Raw genomic sequence first — 23150 nt, 5'->3', positions numbered from 1 at the left:
ATAAAGATAAATTTTAAAAAAGGTATCAGATTGATAATATCTTCTAGCATCTTTTCCCCTATTCTCCCGTGATATGTAAATGAGCTGCAAGCCCTAGGAAGTCTGCCTGAGCAGTGGTTCAAACGCTTTATCTTACACTTGACATATTAATTTTGCACAAACAGAATGAACTGAATTCCTAAAGGAACTGCCAAATAAACAGAAAAACATCACAGTGATCACTGCCACTTTTATCACCTTTCTTCTATAGGCAGGCGAAAAAGAAAAAAGAACCTCTAGAAAATAAAACACAATTCTACCATCACACTCGGTCACACTGTTTTCAGGACTTTGGTCTGTAGTCAAGGATATAGTGATGTTGTGAGACAGCATCTACAATACAGGTGACAAAGTTAGTAAGTGGAAAGGTTGAATTCTCTCTTGGTGTCATGTATCTCAGCATTTTCAAGACCATTTGTTCAAAAAAATATTTGGAATGAACAAAAATATCAAAATCACAGCTCAGAAAGTTTTAAAAATTAATTGCTTGTTAAAAACTCCAGTCCACAGTTCAATACTTCTTTAAGTGTGCAAACTAGAGATAGAAACTATTTGGTTGGGATTTATAGAATAAAATTACCAATCTCCCTGTTAAAGCAGTAAGTCTTGCTCCGTACATTTCTTTCATAGTTTTGCCCTGTGAAGGTCATAGCAAGCTATCCATGGACCTGGTGGCAGGCACATTCATCACTTCTTTTCTGGTGCAGGGAATTTTATTCTAGAGTCTCTAATACAAAGAGTGTAATTTCAAGCTTCAAATCATTCCTTTCTGAGGGAGAATACTCATTAATGGCAAAGGGGATTTTGGGGAAATGCCTATAAGGATTGGTGTTCTCAACTATCAAGGAATATGGAAACCAATACGAGTATTAACTCCTATCTCAGGAGTTTAAACGTAGCTTTTCTGCATGGGTGTGGGTGAGAAATATGAACAGGTGGGAAAAGTCCACCTTGCAAAAGATGACATATATCGTTTGATTGTCTAGGATTGTGCAGTCATAGTAAAATGGTGTTCCACATCTTCTTCCCAATACAAAGCTCCTATCTGAGCCTGAAAATACTTCCCTATGAATGCATGATAAAATCTTCCGTAGAATAATAGTGAAATTTAAATGGAGACGAGATGCTAGTTATTTGACTTTTCAAAACTGGAAATATTTATTTAGTACAAATGAATTTAATTAAGCTTTTATTCTAGTACGAGCTTTTTAAGAATGAGCCCTATTCACAATAAACAGATCTCCCCGCATGAAAACTGGATTTCTCTTTCTTGGGGAAAACTCAATTTTTACTAGATATAAGTTCTAATATTTTCAAAGAAATCTATAAACCCTAATAAAATTAATTGTCCTGATTTTAAGTGTTTCTAAATATATGTACACCAAAGTGTACGCACCATTTTATCTTGTCATGTATAGTAGTGACAGAGAAGTCAATGTTAGCTAATGAATTTAGAAGAAAAGGTAAACATGTAGGAAAACAAGGAAAATTATTTTAATTTGAAATAATTCAGGATCAAGAAAGATGAAAAATACCTTAAAATTATTTAGAATGACAAGCAAAAAATATTTTTAAGTTTATATTTTTTGTACTAGTACATGCCAACAAAAAACAACAACTGTAGAATTCCTCTCAATGCAATTACTGTGGGTTAATTTTTAAAATATTAGTTGAAGTAGAGAATCTTAGCACACAAGGTAACAAATATCTAATTTTACTTAAAATTTACAATTATTCATTTTCTGATTTTTTTATGTAGGGTTACACCCTGGCACTGATTAAAGTTCCACAACCTCATTAACACCCATAATATCTACACTAATAAAAGAGAACCATGCAAATTGGTGTCACTCCGCTATGCCCACCAGCCAATCAGGATGAGTATGCAAATTAACCCAACAAAGATGCCGGTTGATTTGCATATGCACGCAGGAGTGAAGGCTGAAGACTCTGCTGGAAGACTGAAGACAACTGAAGACTGAAGACTGAAGAGGCTTGCCTTCTCGGCAGCGGTCGGAGCGGAGAAGCCTCCAGACTTGGCTTCTCTGCTGCAACCGGAGCAAAGGCCTGGGTCCCGGGTGCCGGAGGAAAACCAGTGCCGGCAGCCAGGGGAAGGAAGGCCTATTGCATGAATCTCTTTGTGCAACAGGTCTCTAGTTTTCAGTTTTAATATGCTTAAAGAGGAGTAAAAATTGTGAAGTAACCAAAGAATTTTTAGATTTTATTACTTTTCCATCAAAATTGTACTGTTTTGCCCAGCTACAAAATAAGACATTTTTAGATGTAATTGAATCTTCTCAAAGCAATTAATTTGGTTAACATAAACACAATTTTTGCTTTCACAATCATGTCTTATTAAGTTATGTAATATTAAATTATGAAATTATAATAACTGCTGAAACTAGCTTCATCAGGTTTGGGAAACACAATTACTCTTGAGCATACATCTCAGCTGATGTGGCAGAAGTGCCAGGTGTATTAGAAAGTAGCCCACTAGCCCTGAGCACCTATGCTTTGCAAACGGAATGGGGGGTTTTGGTGAATGCAGGAAAGGGCACACATATAGTAAATGTTATAGTTTACTTAGAAATAAATTTAATAATAAATATTTAAAGCATATATGTTGGAAGATAAAAAATAAACTAAGGTATATTAAAAAATATTTGAATTAATGCAGAGATAGTCTTAGTTCTTAGGATTAGTCATAAATGTCACAAAAATGTCAGCTTTCCCTACATTACCCTACAGATGCAATGGAATTTCAATCAAAATCCAAACAGTTTTTAATTTAGACTGAGAGAATCATTTAAAAAAATTTCCCTCAAAGAATAAAAAAATGGAAGAAGAGACAAGGATATTCTCAAGAAGGGTAATAAAAGAAACTTCCCTATTAAAATACCCTGAAACCTATCATAATGTATAGTAATAAAATCATAGTAATTTTGGAACAGGAAGGTAAAGTTAGGTTAATGGCTTTCTACCCAGAACTCAAAAATAAAGTCAACTATTAATAAGAATTCAGCGTATTTGATTAGGAGACATTTAACATAACTGGAGAGCAAATAGGTTATTTAATCTATGATGTTGAAAAAACTGGCTAGTTATTTGGAAAGAAAAGTTGCTTTCATACTTCATTCATTACACCATTATAAATATCAGATGAATCAAAAATATAAAGGTAAAAATGAAACCATGAAGAAATATGTATGAACAGTTTTATAATCTTTGGGTGGAAAGGTATTTCATTGCATGAAACCCATAAGCCACAAAGGGGGAAAGTGGATAGCTTTCACTACATTAAGAAACTTTGTCCAAGTAAACGTATATAGGTCAACAAAATAACAAACAGAAAACAATATCCAACAACAAATTACAGAGCATAAATTATACAGATATGACCAAGTGCTAATACCACTAACATAGAAAATGGATGGGAAGAAACAGGAAATTTATAAAAGAAAAAAATCAAAAGAGGCAATAAACATAAAAAAAGGAAATGCAATACAAAATTGTAAAGCCATCCCACAGGTTGGCAATGTTGGAAAAAAACAAAAAAGATGTCTAGGTTTAATGTAGAGAACCAGACAGTCTCATGTCCCACTAGTGGGAGTGTAACTATTAACAGATGCTGTGGAAATTGGTAACAAAATTTTAAATAAACATACTCTTTATATTTAAGGGCATACACAGTTGTAGACGTGTACGAAAATATGTACACAAAGATGCTCATTATAGAGTACATACCGTGGTAAGGAACAAAAATCACAGACAACTGGTAAAGTTATGGTGCATTCATAAACTAAATTGCTACAAGCCACTTAGAAGACTTGTATTTTTTTATATTTACTAACATGAAAAAAAATTATTTTTGTGCAAAGAAGCAGCATGTAAAAGTATACTTATAGGATTGTTACTTTCATATAAAAGTATATATAATATTTATCTATCTACATATTTATATATCTATATATGCATATATAGATATACCTATATCTATATATGCATATATAGATATATCTACATATATATGTATATATGTATATATATACATGAAGATAATAAAAATATATTTTACATGTAGAGTGGATGTGTTTGGGTAGTGGGATTAGGGGATTACTTTTTGAAAATATATATTTTTTTTATTTCAGAGAGGGAGAGGGAGAGATAGAAACATCAATGATGAGAGAGAATCATTGATTGGCTGCCTCCTGCACACCCACTACTGAGGATAGAGCCCGAAACCCTGGGCATGTGCCCTTGACCGGAATGGAACCTGGGACCCTTCAGTCCGCAGGTGGACCAGGTGGACGCTCTATCCAGTGAGCCAAACCAGTTAGTGCTTTTAGTTCTACTTTATATGTTTCCATATTACTTGATTTTTCTGTAATAAACATGTTTTATATTGTTTATTGAAAAATATTTAAAATAATCAATTTAAGTCAATGAGGAAGAATATTTTATTGAATTCACTTTAGCCTCTTAGTTATAATAAAAAATAACCTTGTGGTAATACATGATTAATGCCTTATTAACAAATTTTTTGGTCAAATTATAGAGTTAGAAGGAAATAATTCATTTTGTTTTTGTTTTTTTATTCGTACACAATAAATAAGATTTTATTTCTACTTATGTCTGAATCTAAATATGCAAACTAAATTACATAGTTAAGTCAAGTTCCAGAATTCCTATTCTGTAAGTAAAGAAAATTCTACCTTAGCCCTGACCAGTGTAGCTCAGTTGGTTGAGGGCCATCTCATACACCAAGAGGGTGCTGGTTCAATTCTTGGTCAGAGCACATGCACAGTTGGGAGCTCAGTCCCCCAGTAGAGCGTGCAGGAGGCAGCCCATCAATGCTTCACTCTTACATCGATGTTTCTCTCTCTCGGTCTCCCATTCCCTCTCTCTAAAAATCAATAAAAATATTTTTAAATGTATCTTTATTATTGAGAGTATTACAGATGTCCCCTTTGTGTTGTGTTTTGTTTTTTTCCATTGACCCCCTCCAACTTGGACCCACACTTCCCAGGCCTTCACCACCCTATTGTCTATGTCAATGATGGCGAACCTTTTGAGCTCGGCGTGTCACATATAGAAATTTTTTTATATTTGCAACCATAGTAAAAAAAAATTTATATTTTTGATATTTATTTTATATATTTAAATGCCATTTAACAAAGAAAAATCAACTAAAAAAATGAGTTCGCGTGTCACCTCTGACACGCATGTCATAGGTTTGCCATCACTGGTCTATGTCCATGGGTTATGCATATATGCATATGAGGTCCCTGGTTAATCACTCCTCTCCCACCACCACCCCCTTTTCTTCTTGACGGTATCTTTTGCTATACAGAAGCTCTTTATTTTTATGTACTCCCATTTGTTTATTTTCTCCTTGGTTTCCTTTGCCCTAGATGTATCTGTAAATGTATTACTATGAGAGATGTCTGAGATTTTGCTTCCTATGATTTCTTCTAAGATTTTTATGATTTCACGACTTACATTTAACTCTTTTATCCATTTTGAGTTTATTCTTGTGTATGGTATATGTTGGTGATCTAGTTTCATTTTTTTTTGCATGTACCTGTCTAATTTTCCCAACACCATTTATTGAAGATACTGTCTTTACTCCATTGTATGCTATTACTTCCTTTGTCAAATATTAATTGAGCATAATGACTTGAGTCCATTTCTGGGTTCTCTGTTCTATTCCATTTATCTGTTTGTCCCTGTTCTTCTGCCATTACCAGACTGTTTTGAGTACAGTGGCTTTGTAGTATAACCTGATATCTGTTATTGTGATTCCTCCAATTTTGTTCTTCTTTCTCAAGATTGCTGCAGTTATTCAGAGTCTTTTTTTGGGGGTTCTATATAAGTTTTTGGAATGTTTGTTCTAGATCTGTGAAATATGCTGTTGGTATTTTAATGGGGATTGCATTGAATCTATAGATTGCTTTGGAAGTATGAACATTTTAATGATGTGGAATCTACCAATCCATGAACATGGTATATTCTTCCACTTGTTTATGTCTTCCTCTATCTCTTTTTCCAATGTCTTGTAGTTTTCTGATTACAGGTCTTTTACCTCCTTGGTTAAGTTTATTCCTAAGTATCTTAATATTTTTGTTGCAATGGTAAATTAATTGTGTTTTTAGTTTCGTATTCTGAGAGTTCATTATTGGTGTATAAAAATGCCATAGATTTCTGGGTTTTTATTTTGTATCCTGCTATGTTGCCTAATTCATGTATTAAATCCAGTAGTTTTTTTGGTGGAGTCTTTAGGGTTTTCTAGGTACAATATTATGTCATCTATGAATAATGAGAGTTTTACTTCTTCCTTTTCAATTTGGATGCCTTTTCTTTTTTCTTCTTGTCTGATCACTATGGCTAGGGTTTCCAGTACTATGTTGAACAAGAGTGGTGAAATCAGTCATCCCTGTCTTGTTCTTGTTCTTAGTGGAAATGGTTTTAGTTTTTGCCCATTGAGTATGATGTTGGCTGTGGGTTTGTCATATATGGCTTTTATTATGTTGAGGTATGATCTTTCCATTCCACTTTGCTAAGAGTTTTTATTGAAAAAAGAGTGTTGGATTTTGTTAAAGGCTTTTTCTGCATCAATTGATATGATCATGTGATTTTTGTCTTGCAATCTATGTGATGTATCACATTTATTGATTCGTGAATGTTGTACCAGCCTTGCAGCCCTGGAATAAATCCCACTTGGTCATGGTGTATAATCTTTTTAATGTATTGCTGGATCCAATTTGCTAATATTTTGTTGAGGATTTTAGCATCTATGTTCATCAGAGATATTGGCCTGTAATTCTCTTTCTTTGTAGTGTCTTTATATCGTTTTGGAAATAGGGTAATGCTAGCCTCATAGGAAAAAAAAGGAAAGAAAACTTTACCATAAAATGACTTACACAATAAGAGAATGGCCCAATATACTCACCAGAAACTCAAGTTATTTCCAAATCTCAACTACTTCACTATCTTCAACCTCAACTCCAGCCAAAATTGGGTCTACTCATGGTTCTAAGATGGCTGCAATAGCACTGATGGCACGTGCTTCCTTGGTCTGTCCATTAAGGGAAGAGTAAAACTTTTCTCCCAAGCATAAAATACAAGTTTTCCCTTCAGTATGAGTTAATCCACTTAGGTCACATGGTCACCCATGAGCCAATTGTACATTCAGTACAATGCTATGTGTTGATTGGCTTGGACTAATCTGCATTTATTTCTAACATTGGGGATGGGGAAGATTACCTAAAAAACTGCAATTCTGTTTAGGATTGGGGTGTAAATAATAAGTAGATACCAATAGTTTCCACTAAAAATAGGACATATACATTTATATCTATATATGTTTATAAGATACAATTGAAAGTTTTATTGGAATATTTCAATTGGTTGGCTATATTGGTTAAATTTACTGTGTAATTTGGGGGATTATCCACATCACTGAATGCTATGTGTTGCTTATATAAATCTGAGGTCATGGAACAAGTACAAATTTTCATCTAACTTAAATGTCTCATATTGATGATTGTTCTTAAAGATAAGGCATTTAAAGTAGGCAGGTAAATTTAGCTTAAATCAAAATTTTTAAAAAGAATTCATTCTCTAAATATCTTTGTTACTTTCATATTTGTAGAAAATCTTTAATTATTTTTGTTTCTGACATTTTTGTTTCTGAAAAAGATAATCTTGAGTAATAGATTGTGCTGAAAACAAAAGAATAGGTCAAAGGACAGTGATTAGAGAAAACATTATATAAGACATTTGGCTGATATACAAAACAGAAATGCAGAGTTCTTACTGTGAACAGAGAAGGAAATGTTCTAGGTCATAAATCCTCCTAAGTTTTGGCATATACACAACATATAATGTTGAATTTGGTTTTCTTTTCCAAAAATTCTTTTCTGACATTGTCATTTACTACGAGGTTATAAGGAAGTAAACACTTAATTTGGCATAATGTTTAACTTATGTTGGATCAGACCTACAAGTGAAAAATTATGGTTTGTTTTCTACACAAGCAAATGGAGGCGAGAGCAAGTGGCTACAGTATGCCTCTTTATAAGAACTCAACACGGCCTTCCGACTTAACTCCTAACTGAATATTGACTAAAAGACAGTTTTTGAGCTCTTAGTGCATAGAAATGTAGGGGAAATATGAAAAGCTCTTTGGACTAAATGACAGATTGACAATGGTTTAGAACTGCTGCTTTCTGGGGAGGGTTGGGGAAGGTATTTCTGATTAATTAAAACAAGTACAAATCTTCCCCAGTGTCTGTTCCCTTTGAAGGTCTGTTAATGCTGAATCATAATACACAGCAGTATATAGGCTGCCTGTGGAGAGTAAGTAGGAGAAAAGAATCCTTTTCTTTTCTCCACTGCCAGGTAAACAGGAAAACTGGCAAATTATGTGGGGCCATTGTTCCATGCTCATAGGAAGTTGTTTCTAACCTGGCCATGCAAAAATGCTGGAGCAAATCATGTCCTTTGCAAATAGACATTTTGCTTGTGTTGACAATATTCCTTGAAAAATTTTAATCTTCCAAGTGCCTCATAGAAAAACTCATCACTTCAAGATAATGGCAAGACCAATCACCCTCCCATTTGGCAGTCACACATATGGCTGTATTATCTTTGATAGGCCCTATGGCTCAGGTCAGTGGTATTTCCATTGGGGCTACACAGGGGTACTGGTCATTTTTAAAGGCTGCCGGCTGCCTAAATAAAGGACAACTGACAACGTCTAGTAGTAACCAATGTTCACCACTACCGGGTTCCAGCCCTCCTTTCTAATCTCATGCCTGGTACGTGCTCCTTATTCTAGCTTTGTGTGGCTTCTGTCTTTGCTTATGCTGTCCCTGCCTCTCATGTTCAAATAGTACCTATTCTTCAGATACAATGCAACCTCTGGTAAGTCATGTGGTGTCCTGAGGCCTTAAAGATGGTGTGATGACATGGTAACTCAGAAGTACCTATCTTCTCAGGAGAGCTACACACACACCTAGCAATGACAAAAGGAAAATAAAACCCCTCTTTATTATTAGAACTTTAGGAGACTGGGCTGGAGTGTATAACCTTTCTCTACCAGAATGCCCACCTCCAAATCTTACCATTTCTATTAACAGATGAAAGATAGAAAAGATAATGGTACCCAAGGATGTGCAAGAACAGAAACATTATTGGGAACCTTATGCTACCCTTTTGATGTGACTCATACCACTAATAAATGTGATCCAATAACTTTTCTCCAATCATCACTAAGATCAAAATCTTTCTACTTGAGGAATGAGGAAGGGCAGGGATGAAAAATGCACCCAATGCCCTGGTTCTTTATGCAACCTCGTCAGTTTTTAGTGGTAGGGACAAGTCCAAGTTTCTCTTCTGGTCTGGTTGGGCACGCTTTGAAATTATCGCTCCAGATTCCTTACTGATACCATCAGCCAGGCTCCCTCCTCTATCCTCCTGTGGGCTTGATATAAACCTGGGCTTACTGTGAGGCTCATTCCCTTTTGGGCCCATATTAAGCGCCATATGAATCCTCTAGGTCAGCTGGAACCTGGAATGGAATCACATGTACCATTTCTGAAATTACACCACGTCTGGCTCTATGATCTTTGTCCAAGAAACATTATGTTCTCCACAATGTTATGCAGGAGAGTTTTTGCACCTGCACAGGAAGGCATCAGAACATTGGGCACTGAGATTAAGTATAATTTAGAGGGCAGGCACCTTGCTTCGCATTTTTAAGATTGTAAGAAGAGAAATGAACACTCATGCCTTACACATTATGACAAATACATGAAAAATACTATAATAAAACAAAAACAAGAATCAACAATTGTTCTAATGAAATGACTTTGAACTAGTAATTGAAGACACTTTTATATATAGCATTAATTTTCTGAGATTTTCCACAAATTTCCCCACAAAATGGTAAAGATAACCTGGGCTGACTAAAACATTCAAGCACAATTTGTGACCTTTTTCATAATGTGGAGATGGGTATGCTCCTTCTTTCTCTCCCTTCTCCATACTCTCCAGACACTTCACTTGGATCAATCTCCAAACACTACACTAGTCAGGTCGCTGCTCTCTCTGAATTCTTCAGTGGTTCTCCACTGCCTACAAGATAAAGCTCCACCCCTTCCACCAGCCCTTTTACTCTGGAGTTCATCCACCATCAGGAACCAACCTCTTCTTTTTTCTTTTATCTCCCATTTTGGAATCTTATACAATTGTATTTGTTCAGAGGTCTTCAAACTTGCTTTGCATGATCTCATCTCTGAATACTTGAAAGTATCTTTCTTCTCAAAATGTATCACATCTTTATCCTTTGATCTTCCCAGTTTGAGGCTTAACTCAAATACCACTTCTCCCATCAATCCTCATCAAAGGCTTAAGCAACAGATGCATGGCGACCAGCGACATAAAACTTCCCAGGGCCCTAAAAAGCCCAAGATCTTAAATAAAATGTATTGTTTCCCAAATGGAAAACTAAAATTGGAAAATTGAAATTACTAAGTGTTCAATTAAATGACTTTAAAACATATGTCAAGTTCACTAATTGTTAAATTTAGTAGTAATAATTGAAAACAGTTGGTGAGATCTTTTTTTAGCTCACAAGGATTCCTGTGAATACACTATGACTCCTCAGATATCATAGTCATTTATTAACCAAGTTATGTAGACAAATAGTTTCCAAAGATTAAAAAAATTTCCAAATTTTTTCATAACAAAAAAGATAGTGGATGTGAGATGTGAGGTACATGTTTACTACAAGCTGAGGTGGACCTTCTGAAAGTGTGAGTCTGACCTTCAAAAGTCAGCAATGGCCTGGCCATGCTTAGTGTGAATCTGGGCCTGACTGCACAGTAGGGAGCCCTACATGCATTTAGGAGGCCCAGGTGGAAGTTCAGTAGTTCTGTCCAGCGAGTGGGACCTCTCTGGACTTCCTCACTTTTGCCTGTAACAAAACATGATTTTAGAGTTCCTGCTCCATCTACTAAAAAAATGTTGCTTTAAAGAAGAAGTGAGATCATCTTAATGAACATACCTAAATGGTGAGAAATTACTGTTCTCTAAATAGTCATGAATTTGTGCACCAACTATTTTTTGGAGCATCTATTAGGTGATATGCTATCCATCAGTCACCAGGGGATACTAAATGAAATCTCTGTAGAGTCAGAAGAAAGAAACAAGTATACAATGAAGTAAGGTGTGCTCAATGCCCTAATGTAGTAAATACAGCACATGGTTAAGAGTGCATGCTGGCTTGAGACTGCCTGGGCCCCAACTCAGCTCTACCACTGACTAAATGTATGTCTGAGGCAGGTTTAACTGCTTTGCCTCTTATTTTGTTTTGTTTTGTTTTGTTTTGTTTTGTTTTGTTTTTATCTGGAGAATTGAGATGATTAATACCTATCTTATAGGATTACTGTGAGGATTAAATGAGCTAAGACTTATGAATGAATAGAATGGTACCTATCTAAGTAAACATCCAATACTCACTATTTAGTCCTGTTCTTTATAATGAATGAGTGCCATTGTCTACCTAGGAGAGTGATGGAAGGCAAGGTAGGAAGGGCTTTTCAAGCAGGAGAAACAATACGTGCAAAGACACTGAGGCACACAAAACAGTATACAACAGTGTAGGAATGTGAAGTGATTTAATGGGCTGAAGCTGAGGTTGTGTACAGAATTGCAGGAGTTGAGGCTGGATGGTGTAGTAGGATACAACTATACTATGCAAATGAGTTTAGAGTTTATCCTGTGCATGAAACTAAAAGCTACATAAGAATTATGAGCAGAGAAAGGTCATGATTAAATTTTTGCTTCAGAATGATCACTCTGGAAGCTAGATGGAATGTAGTCAAGAAAGGAGGCAGGGAGAACAGTTAGAAGGTTATCTCAAAAGTCCATGTAAATAGTCATAAGGATCCAAAGCAGGACACCAGTGACGAAGAAGAAGAGGAGGAGAAAGAGAAGACAATTTTCTCAGCAGGAACATCAACAGGACATGTGCACCCTTTGGTGGTGAGGATGAGCAACAGCAAAGGTTTGAAGTTGAGTTTTGCATTTCTGCCTTCCTTATATAGTAACACCAGAACGGTACTCCACAACCATAAGACAATATGTTTGTCTTCACTGAATTAGAAAAGAGAGGGGGCAGGAGTCTTGGTGAGAAATTCTATTATTGAGTGGTCTGAAGACTTCCATGGGGAGGTGTCCTAGAGGTCAGGGTGCTTCCTAGTCTGTAGACCTGTCCAGTCTGTGAACTGATTTTATTGGTCCTCACCAAGATAAAGTTCTAGTGCTGGGAATCACATCAACTTCATCACTAAACTATTCAACTGATGATTTTTTGTAGGGAGACTTTCCTGAAGAGAGCAGAGTTGATTTGCATTTGAATGCAAGTTCCTTACCTTCTTATAGACCCATGAGAAAGAGTTCACTGACTAGGACCAGTCTGAGATCACACCTTCAGCAGCACTGATGTAAATGACTAAATATATGGGTTTGAGGTCTCATGAGAGGCCTGTGCTGGAGATCACTGAGAATGGAAATGTAGAAATGTTAGTAGCTACCACCATTGTTCAGAGGTGAGGTTGCTGAGAGACAGCATAGAGATGAAAAGAGGGCTGTGTTGGTTTACTAGGGCTGTGGTAACCAAGTGCCACAGACCAGGTGATTTTAACAACAGCAATTTATTTTCTTACAGTTCTGGAGCCTAGAAATGTGAGATCAAGGTGTAGGCAGGGTTGGTTCCTTCTGGGGGCTATGAGGAAGAATATATCCCATATCCTCTCCCTTAGCTTCTGGTGGTTTTCTGGCCATCTTTGGTGTCCCTTGCTTGTAGAAGTGGCACTCCAATGTCTGCCTTCTTTTCCCATGGTGTTCTCCCTATGTGCATGTCTACGTTAAATTTTCCTATTCAATAAGGACGCCAGGCATAATGGATTAGGGTCCAAACAAACTTTTCTTTAACAATTACATCTGCCAAGAACTTGTTTCCATATAAGGTCACATTTTGAAGTAAGGATGTTAAGACTTAGACATATGGATCTGGAGGGGGGCTGGGGGGGGGGGGAGACTACACAAACAACTCATAACAAGAGCCAAGGATGGAGACCCGAAGAACACCAATATTTAAGATTCAGATACTCATCGCACTCTGACTTACAGTACAAAGTATGTTCTAAATTGGTGCACCTCAACTTCTCAACCAGATGTATAGGTTTTTGGATATCAGGAAGATTATCTAAAGTGCCTTTGCATATTCTGCCTACAGGATTGAGTGAGTTTCTTATATGTATAAGTAGCTCAAAACAATGTTGTCCGATGATGTGTAACAAACAAAAATTGAATATGGAAGAGCCCCTAAGAAATGTTTTGAACAGAGTATGTTATGACACTGCCATATAGACAACAGTTGCTGTACTTGTCAGAAAAATCGCCAAAGTAGATGTTCAAGCTATGTTTTAACTCATTTGCTTAAACAACTCTATGCCTATCATCCACACCAAAAGGCTGTTTTCCTGCATGGGCAACAGAAGGCATAATTATTTGCAAAAAAATTTCAATGTTTATCATTTGCTTTTCTAAGTGGCACAGTAGATTCGCTGTACCACTCCACATGTTTGCCAAAATCCTATTTCACACCCATCATATTCTTATTCCTCTATCCAATACAGTATGCCATAGTTATTATTTATTTATATCCTAACTAAAATCATAAAAGACCTCCAACGTAAGAACAGCTTATAAGAGATAAAATAGTGCCAAGACCCTACAGAGAATAAAACTAGAGAAAAGCAGCATATTTACTTATGTCTAAATACATAGAACTTATAGGTTCTATTCTATAACTTTGGCAACACTGAGACTGATAATATTAAAAACACCTAACTTTCAATATAATACTGTGACTGCCTTTTTTTCCTTCACAAAGAACTAAAGCAAATAAAACATCCTAAAGAACATATTTCCAATATAGAGATTCTGTTCTCACCTGGGCTCTTCCTGACTTAACGTTGGCCACTTAAACATGCACTATAGTGATTCAAGTTCAACTGGGATTCAGCCATTGCAAGAAATTCATAATTGCTTATGGTTTTTGAAAGACGACTTTTTTTGAAATGAATCTAGAAATTTATCAGTTGTTGGTATAAAGAAGCTAAGGGGAAGTGATTGATGCTATGTTTCTGCAACATAAATAACTTTGAAATCATTTGGTAATTTATTTACCCTTCATGTTTTCCACTGAGAAGTTTTGATAAAAGTAAATAAGTCATTTTTCTTTAATAGAGGTGGATTGTAATTATGACTCCTTCACTTCCTCTCCTGGAATCTCCTTGGGAAATAAAGCAGCAAAGTTTAATAGTTGGAATGTTTACAAGCACCTACTATGTGCCAGGCACTATTTTGGGAGATGAGGAATCGAGAAGTAATAAAGTGTGGACCATGTCTTTGAGATTGTTACAGTCTAGTGGAAGAGATGAATCCACACAAAAGGATAGTTAATTATAGTATACAGGATGTAACATGGGCATGAACCAGGGAGTTATGGGAATTTTTAGTCCAATATAAAGATTTGGTAAGGTTTTTGAAGGAGATAATACATGAGTTAATTAAAGGACAAACAAGAGCAAGGAAGGTGAGAAAGATGTTCTAAAATAAGGAACAGCATGAGAAAAGGTATTGTAGTATAAAATAGCACTGGGGCATTGATGGACAAAAATGCAAGAAGACTATTTTAACTGTTGCTGATAACATTTGCTCAACAGTTACCCCATATTAAGGGCTTGTTAAGCAATTAACATGCTTTTTTTCTTGTAACACTCAATATTATTTCCCCCATTTTACAGGTGGGTAAACTAAGACTTGAAGAGATTGGAAAATATGTCCAAGGTCACATAGCCTCCAGGTCACAAAACTGACCAGGGATTTGCACCAGAGACTGCAGAGTTAGTGAAATGTCTCAACAAAAGAGGAATGGGGTGCACTGTACCTTCTACCTTATTTGTTCATAGACAATGCTGTAACCATATCCACTGCCTTGTACGTCTGCTTATTATAGGAATAATGATGATGATTACAATGATGACAGCAATAATAAACAAGGCTTGCTATGGTCAGTAGGCCACATATATTACACTTTTTAATCCTTTCACCAATAAAAATAAAACAGCATTGTACATACCAACTTAGCAATAACAACACATAACATTTACCACATGCCAGATATTGCTTTACGAGCTTTACTGTATTATCTTACTGAATTTTCACAAGTACCCGGTGATGAAGACACCACTACTATCTCCAGTTTATTGAGTAAACTGAGTCATAGAGGGGTTAAGTTGGCCAGTATCACACAGCAGGTTAGGATAGCCAAGAAGCAAGCCTAGGCATTTGAGTTTCACAGTCTATGTTCTTAGCTACTGTTCTTCACTGTCCATCGTCTGTCAAAAACAATGATCACAACTCAACCCACTGACCAACCTCACTCCCCTTTCTTCACCTGCTATTGACAGAGAAGTAATTCTATCACATGCTTGGACTGAGGAATGAAAAAGTAACAAAGTAATTCTGATCATAAGCTCTCTGATTCTGCAGAAATGATAAATCTGGTCCTAACATGGAAACTGTTGCCAGAAACAGGAACACAGAGTTCCAAATTCCAGTTTCTTTTTTTGGATGCCTTATAGGTGCCAAGGTCAGACCGTCAATATCTGTGCAGCAGTGGCGAGAAGAGATGTTGTTGGCTATCTATCTATCTATCTATCTATCTATCTATCATCTATCTATCATCTATCTATCTATATGGTATCCCTCTTAGAACAAGCATAGTTTTAGTTAAAAGTGATCAACTTGCCATTATTTAAGTAATGTCTTGGTAATCTTATTTCTATTGCTTTTTGCAAACTCATAAAAGCTTAGGCCCAGCTTTGCTACATCTTCCAGTTATAAGAGTAGCCAGAAATACTGATTTTTAAAATGTGAAATATTTTAATAGTTTTAAATTCCAAGAACTAATTTTAAAAATTAAAAAATTCATTGTAGCCCTAACCAGTTTGGCTCAGTGGATAGAGCATCAGCCTGCAGACTGAAAGGTCCCAGGTTCGATTCCAGTCAAGGGCATGTACCTTGGTTGCAGGTACATCCCCAGTAGGGAGTGTGCAGGAGGCAGCTGATCGGTGTTTCTCTCTCATCGATGTTTCTAACTCTCTCTCCCTCTTCCTCTCTGTAAAAAAATCAATAAAATAAAAAAAAATTCATTGTAGAAAAACAAAATACAATTGTGGGTCCCTTTCAGGCCACAGGCCACAGCTTACATTCTTTCATGTAGTCTGTGGTCTTATGACCTTTTAAGGTCTCACCTCCTTGTCGGAAAATTCAGATAGTTGGACAAAGGGAACTCTAACTTCAGTTCTAACCGCCCTCAGATTCTTTGAAGACACTGCCTTATTTTGTAATGTAAAAACATACCAAATACAAGTTTGAATGAAATTATAAGTCTTGGTAATAAGTAACCTCATTATCCAGAAAAAAAATGATCAGTTTTTATATAGAGAGGGGACAGTAGATAATATCTGAAGCTTCTCCATCCCTCAGCTCTACATGACAGATGACACCAGAGACAGAAGATGGCTCACCTACAATCAAGTTGCAGAGTTTGAGCTCAGACACAGGTTTTAACATATATCATTTTCCATCATCAGCCAGCTTTCTTATTCTGTTAAAGAAGTAATTTGAACTCCTAGATCCAGCCATTCCTGCAGTCACCTCTGTACTGGATTTTCTAATTACATGCACTAATAAATCTGTCCCCTTCCCATTATTTTCTTCTTGATTTAACCATTTGAGTTAGGTTTTCGTCACTTGGAGCTAAAAGAATCAGACTAATAGTGTCCCACAAGCAATGACTCCTTTCCATACTTCTGCTATCTCATGCTCTTCTCCAAATTAGAATACCTGTCTTTCCTTGTGCTTACGAGTCATACAAATTCTTTAAGATCTAACTTCCTCAATGAATATGTTCCCACTATTAAATCCAACTCTGTGTGTGCATGTATATCTCTCCACTACTTTTGCATTGTCATCAGCATCTTAATTAAACACTTTCTTATTATCAACTTATTTGACATGTATATATGTTATCTTCCAAACTAGAACATAGATTCCCAATTCAGATGCATATCTCACAGGTATCTTCTGGTTCAGCCACCAAGCCTGGGAGAGTGCTTAGTGCAAGGAAAACACATACTTAAAACTTAATTCTAAGTTAATAGAACTCTCCTGGTCATTCCAGCTTAAGTTGTAAAGACACCTAGCCCAAAGTCACAAGTACCGAGTATATTTTCATGGCTAGCCTATTACTGTGTAGTAAATTTCCCTTAGAGGGGAAAGATCTCTGAATCATTTGACTTTTACCACTTTACACAGTACAATTCTTCTGGAATAAAATATTTAATTTCCTTTGTTCTTCAGTCTAGTTTTTAGAGAAGCAGAAGGCTATTCCAAATGTGTAATGAGGCAAGAACCTCTCTTATTACTTCTGCAGTGTTTCGCATCTTCAGAATGCCTCTGCCACTACCAGTGCATAACGGTTCCTGCCTATTGCACCAAGGAGGTGTCCGGGGCAGGGTTGCCAAAAAGCATATTTAAAGAACGCATCTTTTCCTTGATGAAGAGCGAAACATGTAATTATTTTAAAAGCAACCTGGTTTAATAGTTACTTCGTTTTCTCAAAATTAGAATATTTATTTTCTGAAATGCAAATCATATATTGCACTGACTAAGCAACCCTTAAGAATTCTGAGTAGTGGAGCTAATCCAAATGCCTCAAAACATATCTTAATGGATGAATCACTAGTATTGGCTTAAAATACAATATGATCATGTTGACCAATGTCACCCTAATAAACTTAATTTAAATATATATATATATCCTATCTAATAAAGAGGGAATATGCTAATTGACCCTCACGCTGTTGCAAAGATGGTGGCGCCCACAGCCAATGAGGGAATATGCTAATTGACTACCACGCCCTCAAATATGGCAGCGCCCACATCTACAAGATGGCCGGCAGGGGAGGGCAGTTAAGGGCAACCAGGCCAGCAGGGGAGGGCAGTTGTGGGGGACCAAACTTAATTAATATATATATATATCCTATCTAATAAAGAGAGAATATGCTAATTGACCCTCACGCTGTCGCAAAGATGGTGGCGCCCACAGCCAATGAGGGAATATGCTAATTGACTGCCACGCCCTCAAATATGGCAGTGCCCACAGCCACAAGATGGCCAGCAGGGGAGGGCAGTTAGGGGCAACCAGACCAGCAGGGGAGGGTAGTTGGGGGGACTAGGCCAGCTGGGGAGGGTATTGGGGGCAATCAGGCTGGCAGGGGAGCAGTTAGGCGTCAATCAGGCTGGCAGGGGAGTGGTTAGGGGTGATCAGGCTGGCAGGCAGAAGTGGTTAGGGGCAATCAGGCAGTCAGGCAGGAGAGTGGTTGGGAACCAACGGTCTCGGATTGTGAGAGGGATTCCTAAACCGGCAGTCAGACATCCCCTGAGGGGTCCCAGATTGGAGGGGGTGAAGGCTGGGCTGAGGGACACCCCCCCAGTGCACAAATTTTGTGCACCAGGCCTCTAGTATATATATACAGTGGGGCCTTGACTTATGAGTGTCCCGACTAACGAGTTTTTCAAGATACGAGCCATCTCTTGGCCAATTTTTTGCTTTGAGTTGCGAGCTAACATTCAGGTTACGAGCCAGCTTCAGATACCCCACCGCTAGTTGGTGCAGCAAACGTCACAGTGAACACCACAACATCAGCCCAGCATCACGTGTCTCACTCGTTCACTTTTGATTTGACATACGAGTAATTTGAGTTACGAGCTCCGTCACGGAACGAATTAAACTCGTAAGTCAAGGCCCCACTGTATAGTTAACTAGCAGTAGGTCTTAAATTTTATGAAAGGTATAGGCTCTTGAGTCATGACCAACTAACAATGTCAAGTAAGTGAATAAAGATGAATTTCTATGGCTAACAGTGATTCAACATTAGTCATACTTTCATGGCAAGATATAAGCTGAATTACATGGAAGTGAGTAGCTTGAACTTACTACTCACCTGGTTGAAAGTCCTCCTAAGCGATATGGGAGTTCATATAGAACAGGCACAATTTTAGGGTTGCCTCTTTTTCTCAGCACATACATACATACACACACAGACACACATGTACACAAACCTACACATGCACACAATATTCATTTTGGACATTTGTAATCCAGGCATTATAAGGAATTCCTATCCACTTTTTAAAAAGTGGGTTATGTCCATCTAAACAGTATACAACTGCTTACAGTGCCTTCTTTTACATTCCCTTGGTAATATCTATAGTAGCTACTTCACAGGAGGCAGCCGCCCATCACCGCCACTACAGAATTTACAAACATATGGTGTCACTTTGCCATGCCAACTTCTAGGTATTCACTCTGCATTTTGACAAAAGAAGAAAGCTAAGCACAGAACTGTCTTTCAGATCATCATTTATGAGCTCCTGAAACATGGTACACTGTGCCAGTATGATGGTCAGGTTTTGATTTTGGTCATAAATTATCACTACCAACACGTTATATTTAGATTCACAGCAGTACCAGAAAAATACACCTATAAATTATACACTATGTTTTCACATAGTCCACTTAAAGCCTCATCTTTTAACTGGGACAATTGTTGGAATGCCCCGGAACTCTTTTTTCCAGTAAAAGTAAAACCAAAGTAATTAACTATCAGAATTATCCAGCAATGGCACCTTCAGCCTCTGCTCCTTCCCTGTTGGTCTTCTGAGCTAAAATACTTTTTTTTTTCAGCTGGAACCACATAGAAAGACTGTGAACAATCTGGCATTCAGATTTATCAGCTCACATTTCTCATATTCTTTATGAGGCTAGTACCTAAATGTATATATTGCCCATGTACTCCCCCCTTGTCTGCGGTTTAGCTACCTGTGGTCAACCATGGTCCAAAAATATTAAATGGAAAATTCCAGAAATAAATAATTCATGTTTTAAATTGTGTGCCTTTCTGAGTAGCATGTTGATCTCATGCCACCCCCTTCCATCCCTTGTAAATCGCCCCTTGTCTGGCGTGTCCAGGCTGTACATGCCACCTCTCCATTAGTCGCTTAGTAGTGCCTAGGTTATCAGACTGACAGTCATGGTATCACAGTGCTTATGTTCAAGTAATACTTTTACTTAATAATGACCCCAAAGCCATTTGCATAACTTAAAATTGTTCTACTTTATTTTTATTTATTGCTGTTAATCTTTACTGTGCCTAATTTATAAATTAAATTTTACCATAGGAATGTATGTATAGGAAAAACAAATTACATATAGGGTTTGGTACCATAAATGGTTTCAGGCATCCCCTGGAAGCCTTGGAACTTGTGCTGTGGATCAGAGATGCCCTAAGGGATGTAGGCCTCTCTCAACTCAAACAGAAATAACCCTGGGTAAGAAGTACACTTATGTTCTCAGGATGCTAGGGTTCTGTTTTTCACTTTAGAATATCTCTGGCTGGTGTTGCTAATTTAAAAGATAGGATTTGGAATCAGAATGCCCTGTGCTTCAGTCCCCACTCTTTCACCTATTTGCACAGTGCTTTAGGAAAATTACAAAACCTCTCTGAGTCTGTTTTCCCTTCTAAGAATGAGGATAGTTGTTAGGGTTATTAGGAGAATTTATAATGACTTAAGAACAGAAAAGGAAATTTAGGTAAAAACTAAGATCTGACTAAACTATATATTTTAGTTAATAGTAAGTATCAATATGGGTTCTTTATTGTAACAGATGTACCATATTACAGAGAGATGTCAAAAATGGGGAGAAACTAGGTGAGGGGTATATCGGAACTTTCTGTACAATTTTATCAATTTTTTAGTAAATCTAAAGCTTCTAAAAAAATGCAGTCTATTTTTAAATATGATCTAAGTGAAGTGCCCTGCACATAGTAGGTGCTTGGAAAGTGGTTGCCAGTATTATAAATATAGACTCTTTGGTTTTGCAATGTGCATCATATGCAGTATAATATGATCTTATTTTTATCCCCAGCTTTATTGAGATAATTGACATATAACACTGTCTAAGTTGAAGGCACATAGTATGATGATTTGATATGATCTCTTCTTTTCCCCAATTCAGCAACTCTTTTTCATAGGCAGTTTTCTTTCTCTCCCTCCGTGTCACTCTATTCTCTTTCTCTACATCATTCTTCATAGCTATTTCTAGTTCATCCATGTTGTCTACTACAAACTCATAATTAGTTTACAACTTGTTTATATTTCTCCAAGACTAATTTCAGTTCATCAATCTTATCTGTTGGCTTGGAATTTTACCACAGTAATTATGCAAATTTTTTAGTTACTTTCAATGATGGGTCATTTAAAAATTTTTTTAAATATTTTTAATTGATTTTAGAGAGAAAGGGAGCAGGATAGAGAGATGGAAACATGGTTGAGAGAGAAATATCAATCAACTCCCTCCCCTAAGTCCCCTACCGGAGAATCAAGCCTGCAACATGGGCATGTGCCCTGACCAAGAGTCAAACTGGGGACCTCCTGGTTCATGGGTCAACGTTCAACCACTGAGCACCACCGGCTGGGGTCCTTTTTTTTATTACTATTTCATTCAAAGTTCCAAGCTTTCTACTGGGAGAAAAAAATGGCAAAACATCCTATTCCAGAAAGACTCTAGCAATGGAAAAGTTTGGCTTTTCTTGTAATAAGAAGATAGATACCCAGCTTCTTAAGTCAGCCAACAGTCCTGAGGCAGCTTTGATAGGATGTGTATTAGCACTAATTTGTTGCAATATCTAAAAATAGTTTGACAAATACCAGTGTTATCAATCCGTTTTGTGGTCTCTCTGATGTTAAGGTTATGTGTAAAAACAAAACCCACTTGCTCCTCAAAAGCACAGCTTTGAATGGATTCAGATAAAAGGTACAATCAGATGAGAAGACTCGAGCCTCCTGATAATCTCTCCCAGGTGGCTGGCTGCTGTTTAGAACTGGGTCTCTGGGAGAACAGATTTCTCTCGTTCCAGTGCTGGATGTCAGCATCTATTTAAAGGACAGCCCAAGAGCCTTTTGGTTGATAAAGGGAAGTTTGTTTCTTATTTTTTCTGTAAATCACAACAGTTTTCATTGCCAAATAACCAGGACATCTTTGGTTGTTGGTGATTTATTAATGGGATAGATTTTAAAGATGGAGTTTCCCCTGCTATAAAGACAGTTACCATAATAATTCCAAACTGAAACCTGAAATATCAGGCCCTATGTGTGGACCTATCACCCAATGTTAAAAGAATATCCAAGAAACTTTGACTGTTCTGAGGATACTTTTGCTCTACTGTAGTCCAAAATACGGGTGGAAAAAGCAAGGAGCTAGTGATGGGGGCGGAGAATGGAGTGTGTAGTCCACCTGCTATTTCTCAACCAGGAAATGAGTTTTATTTTTAATAAAACTGGTACGCAAGCTTGAGCTAGCTGAAATAAACCATCAGTGCTGGCGGGTGTGTGTACATATGTAAGCAAAGCAAACAGAAACCTGGGCTCACTCAAGATAAGGGTGGATAAATATAGGAAAACCTCAGACTCTACTACAGCAACATAAAATTCAGCGTTAACTGGCAGCAACCAGAAATTCACTATTTTAAGAAACTGGTCTCACAACCTCGATGGGGCTGGAGCTGGCTTCGTACACCGCCCCTCGGGGCCCTCACTGGCTGCTCTGATAGCTCACGTGCTGCACATTCACGGAGGGAGGAGACAAAACACATCCCTGACTTTCTTTCCTGACTCGCTCCACCTGAGTGCTGACCCCTTCCCGCCCTTCTTGCCCCTCCTCCTGCAGGGCGCCACCCCCTCCTTTCTCTGGCTGGAGAACACAGATAGAATAGGCGCTTTTTTACATCACATCCAAAGGCGGCCCGAAGCCCCCGCAAACCTTGCCCCCAAAACAAAAAAAGTTCTAAAAGTTCAAAAATTGCAAGGTTTTTTGCGGAGCATCCAGGGCCCTCGAAAACCCAGAA

At 37.3% G+C, this 23150-nt stretch overlaps 1 protein-coding gene across 1 annotated transcript in view; it reads right to left on the bottom strand.

Moving 5' to 3' along the window:
• The window catches only part of CADPS (calcium dependent secretion activator), a 447690-nt gene that overhangs the window by 423016 nt on the left and 1524 nt on the right, over positions 1-23150 (bottom strand). The window contains exon 2 of the mRNA XM_023754061.1: positions 19585-19727. Coding sequence (XP_023609829.1) covers positions 19585-19727 — 143 coding nt within the window. The remainder of the gene's footprint in view (positions 1-19584; positions 19728-23150) is intronic.

This window comes from Myotis lucifugus, unplaced genomic scaffold (assembly GCF_000147115.1).
Source record: "Myotis lucifugus unplaced genomic scaffold, Myoluc2.0 scaffold_55, whole genome shotgun sequence".
NCBI lineage: Eukaryota > Metazoa > Chordata > Mammalia > Chiroptera > Vespertilionidae > Myotis > Myotis lucifugus.
This window is presented reverse-complemented; position numbering and strand designations above follow the sequence as displayed.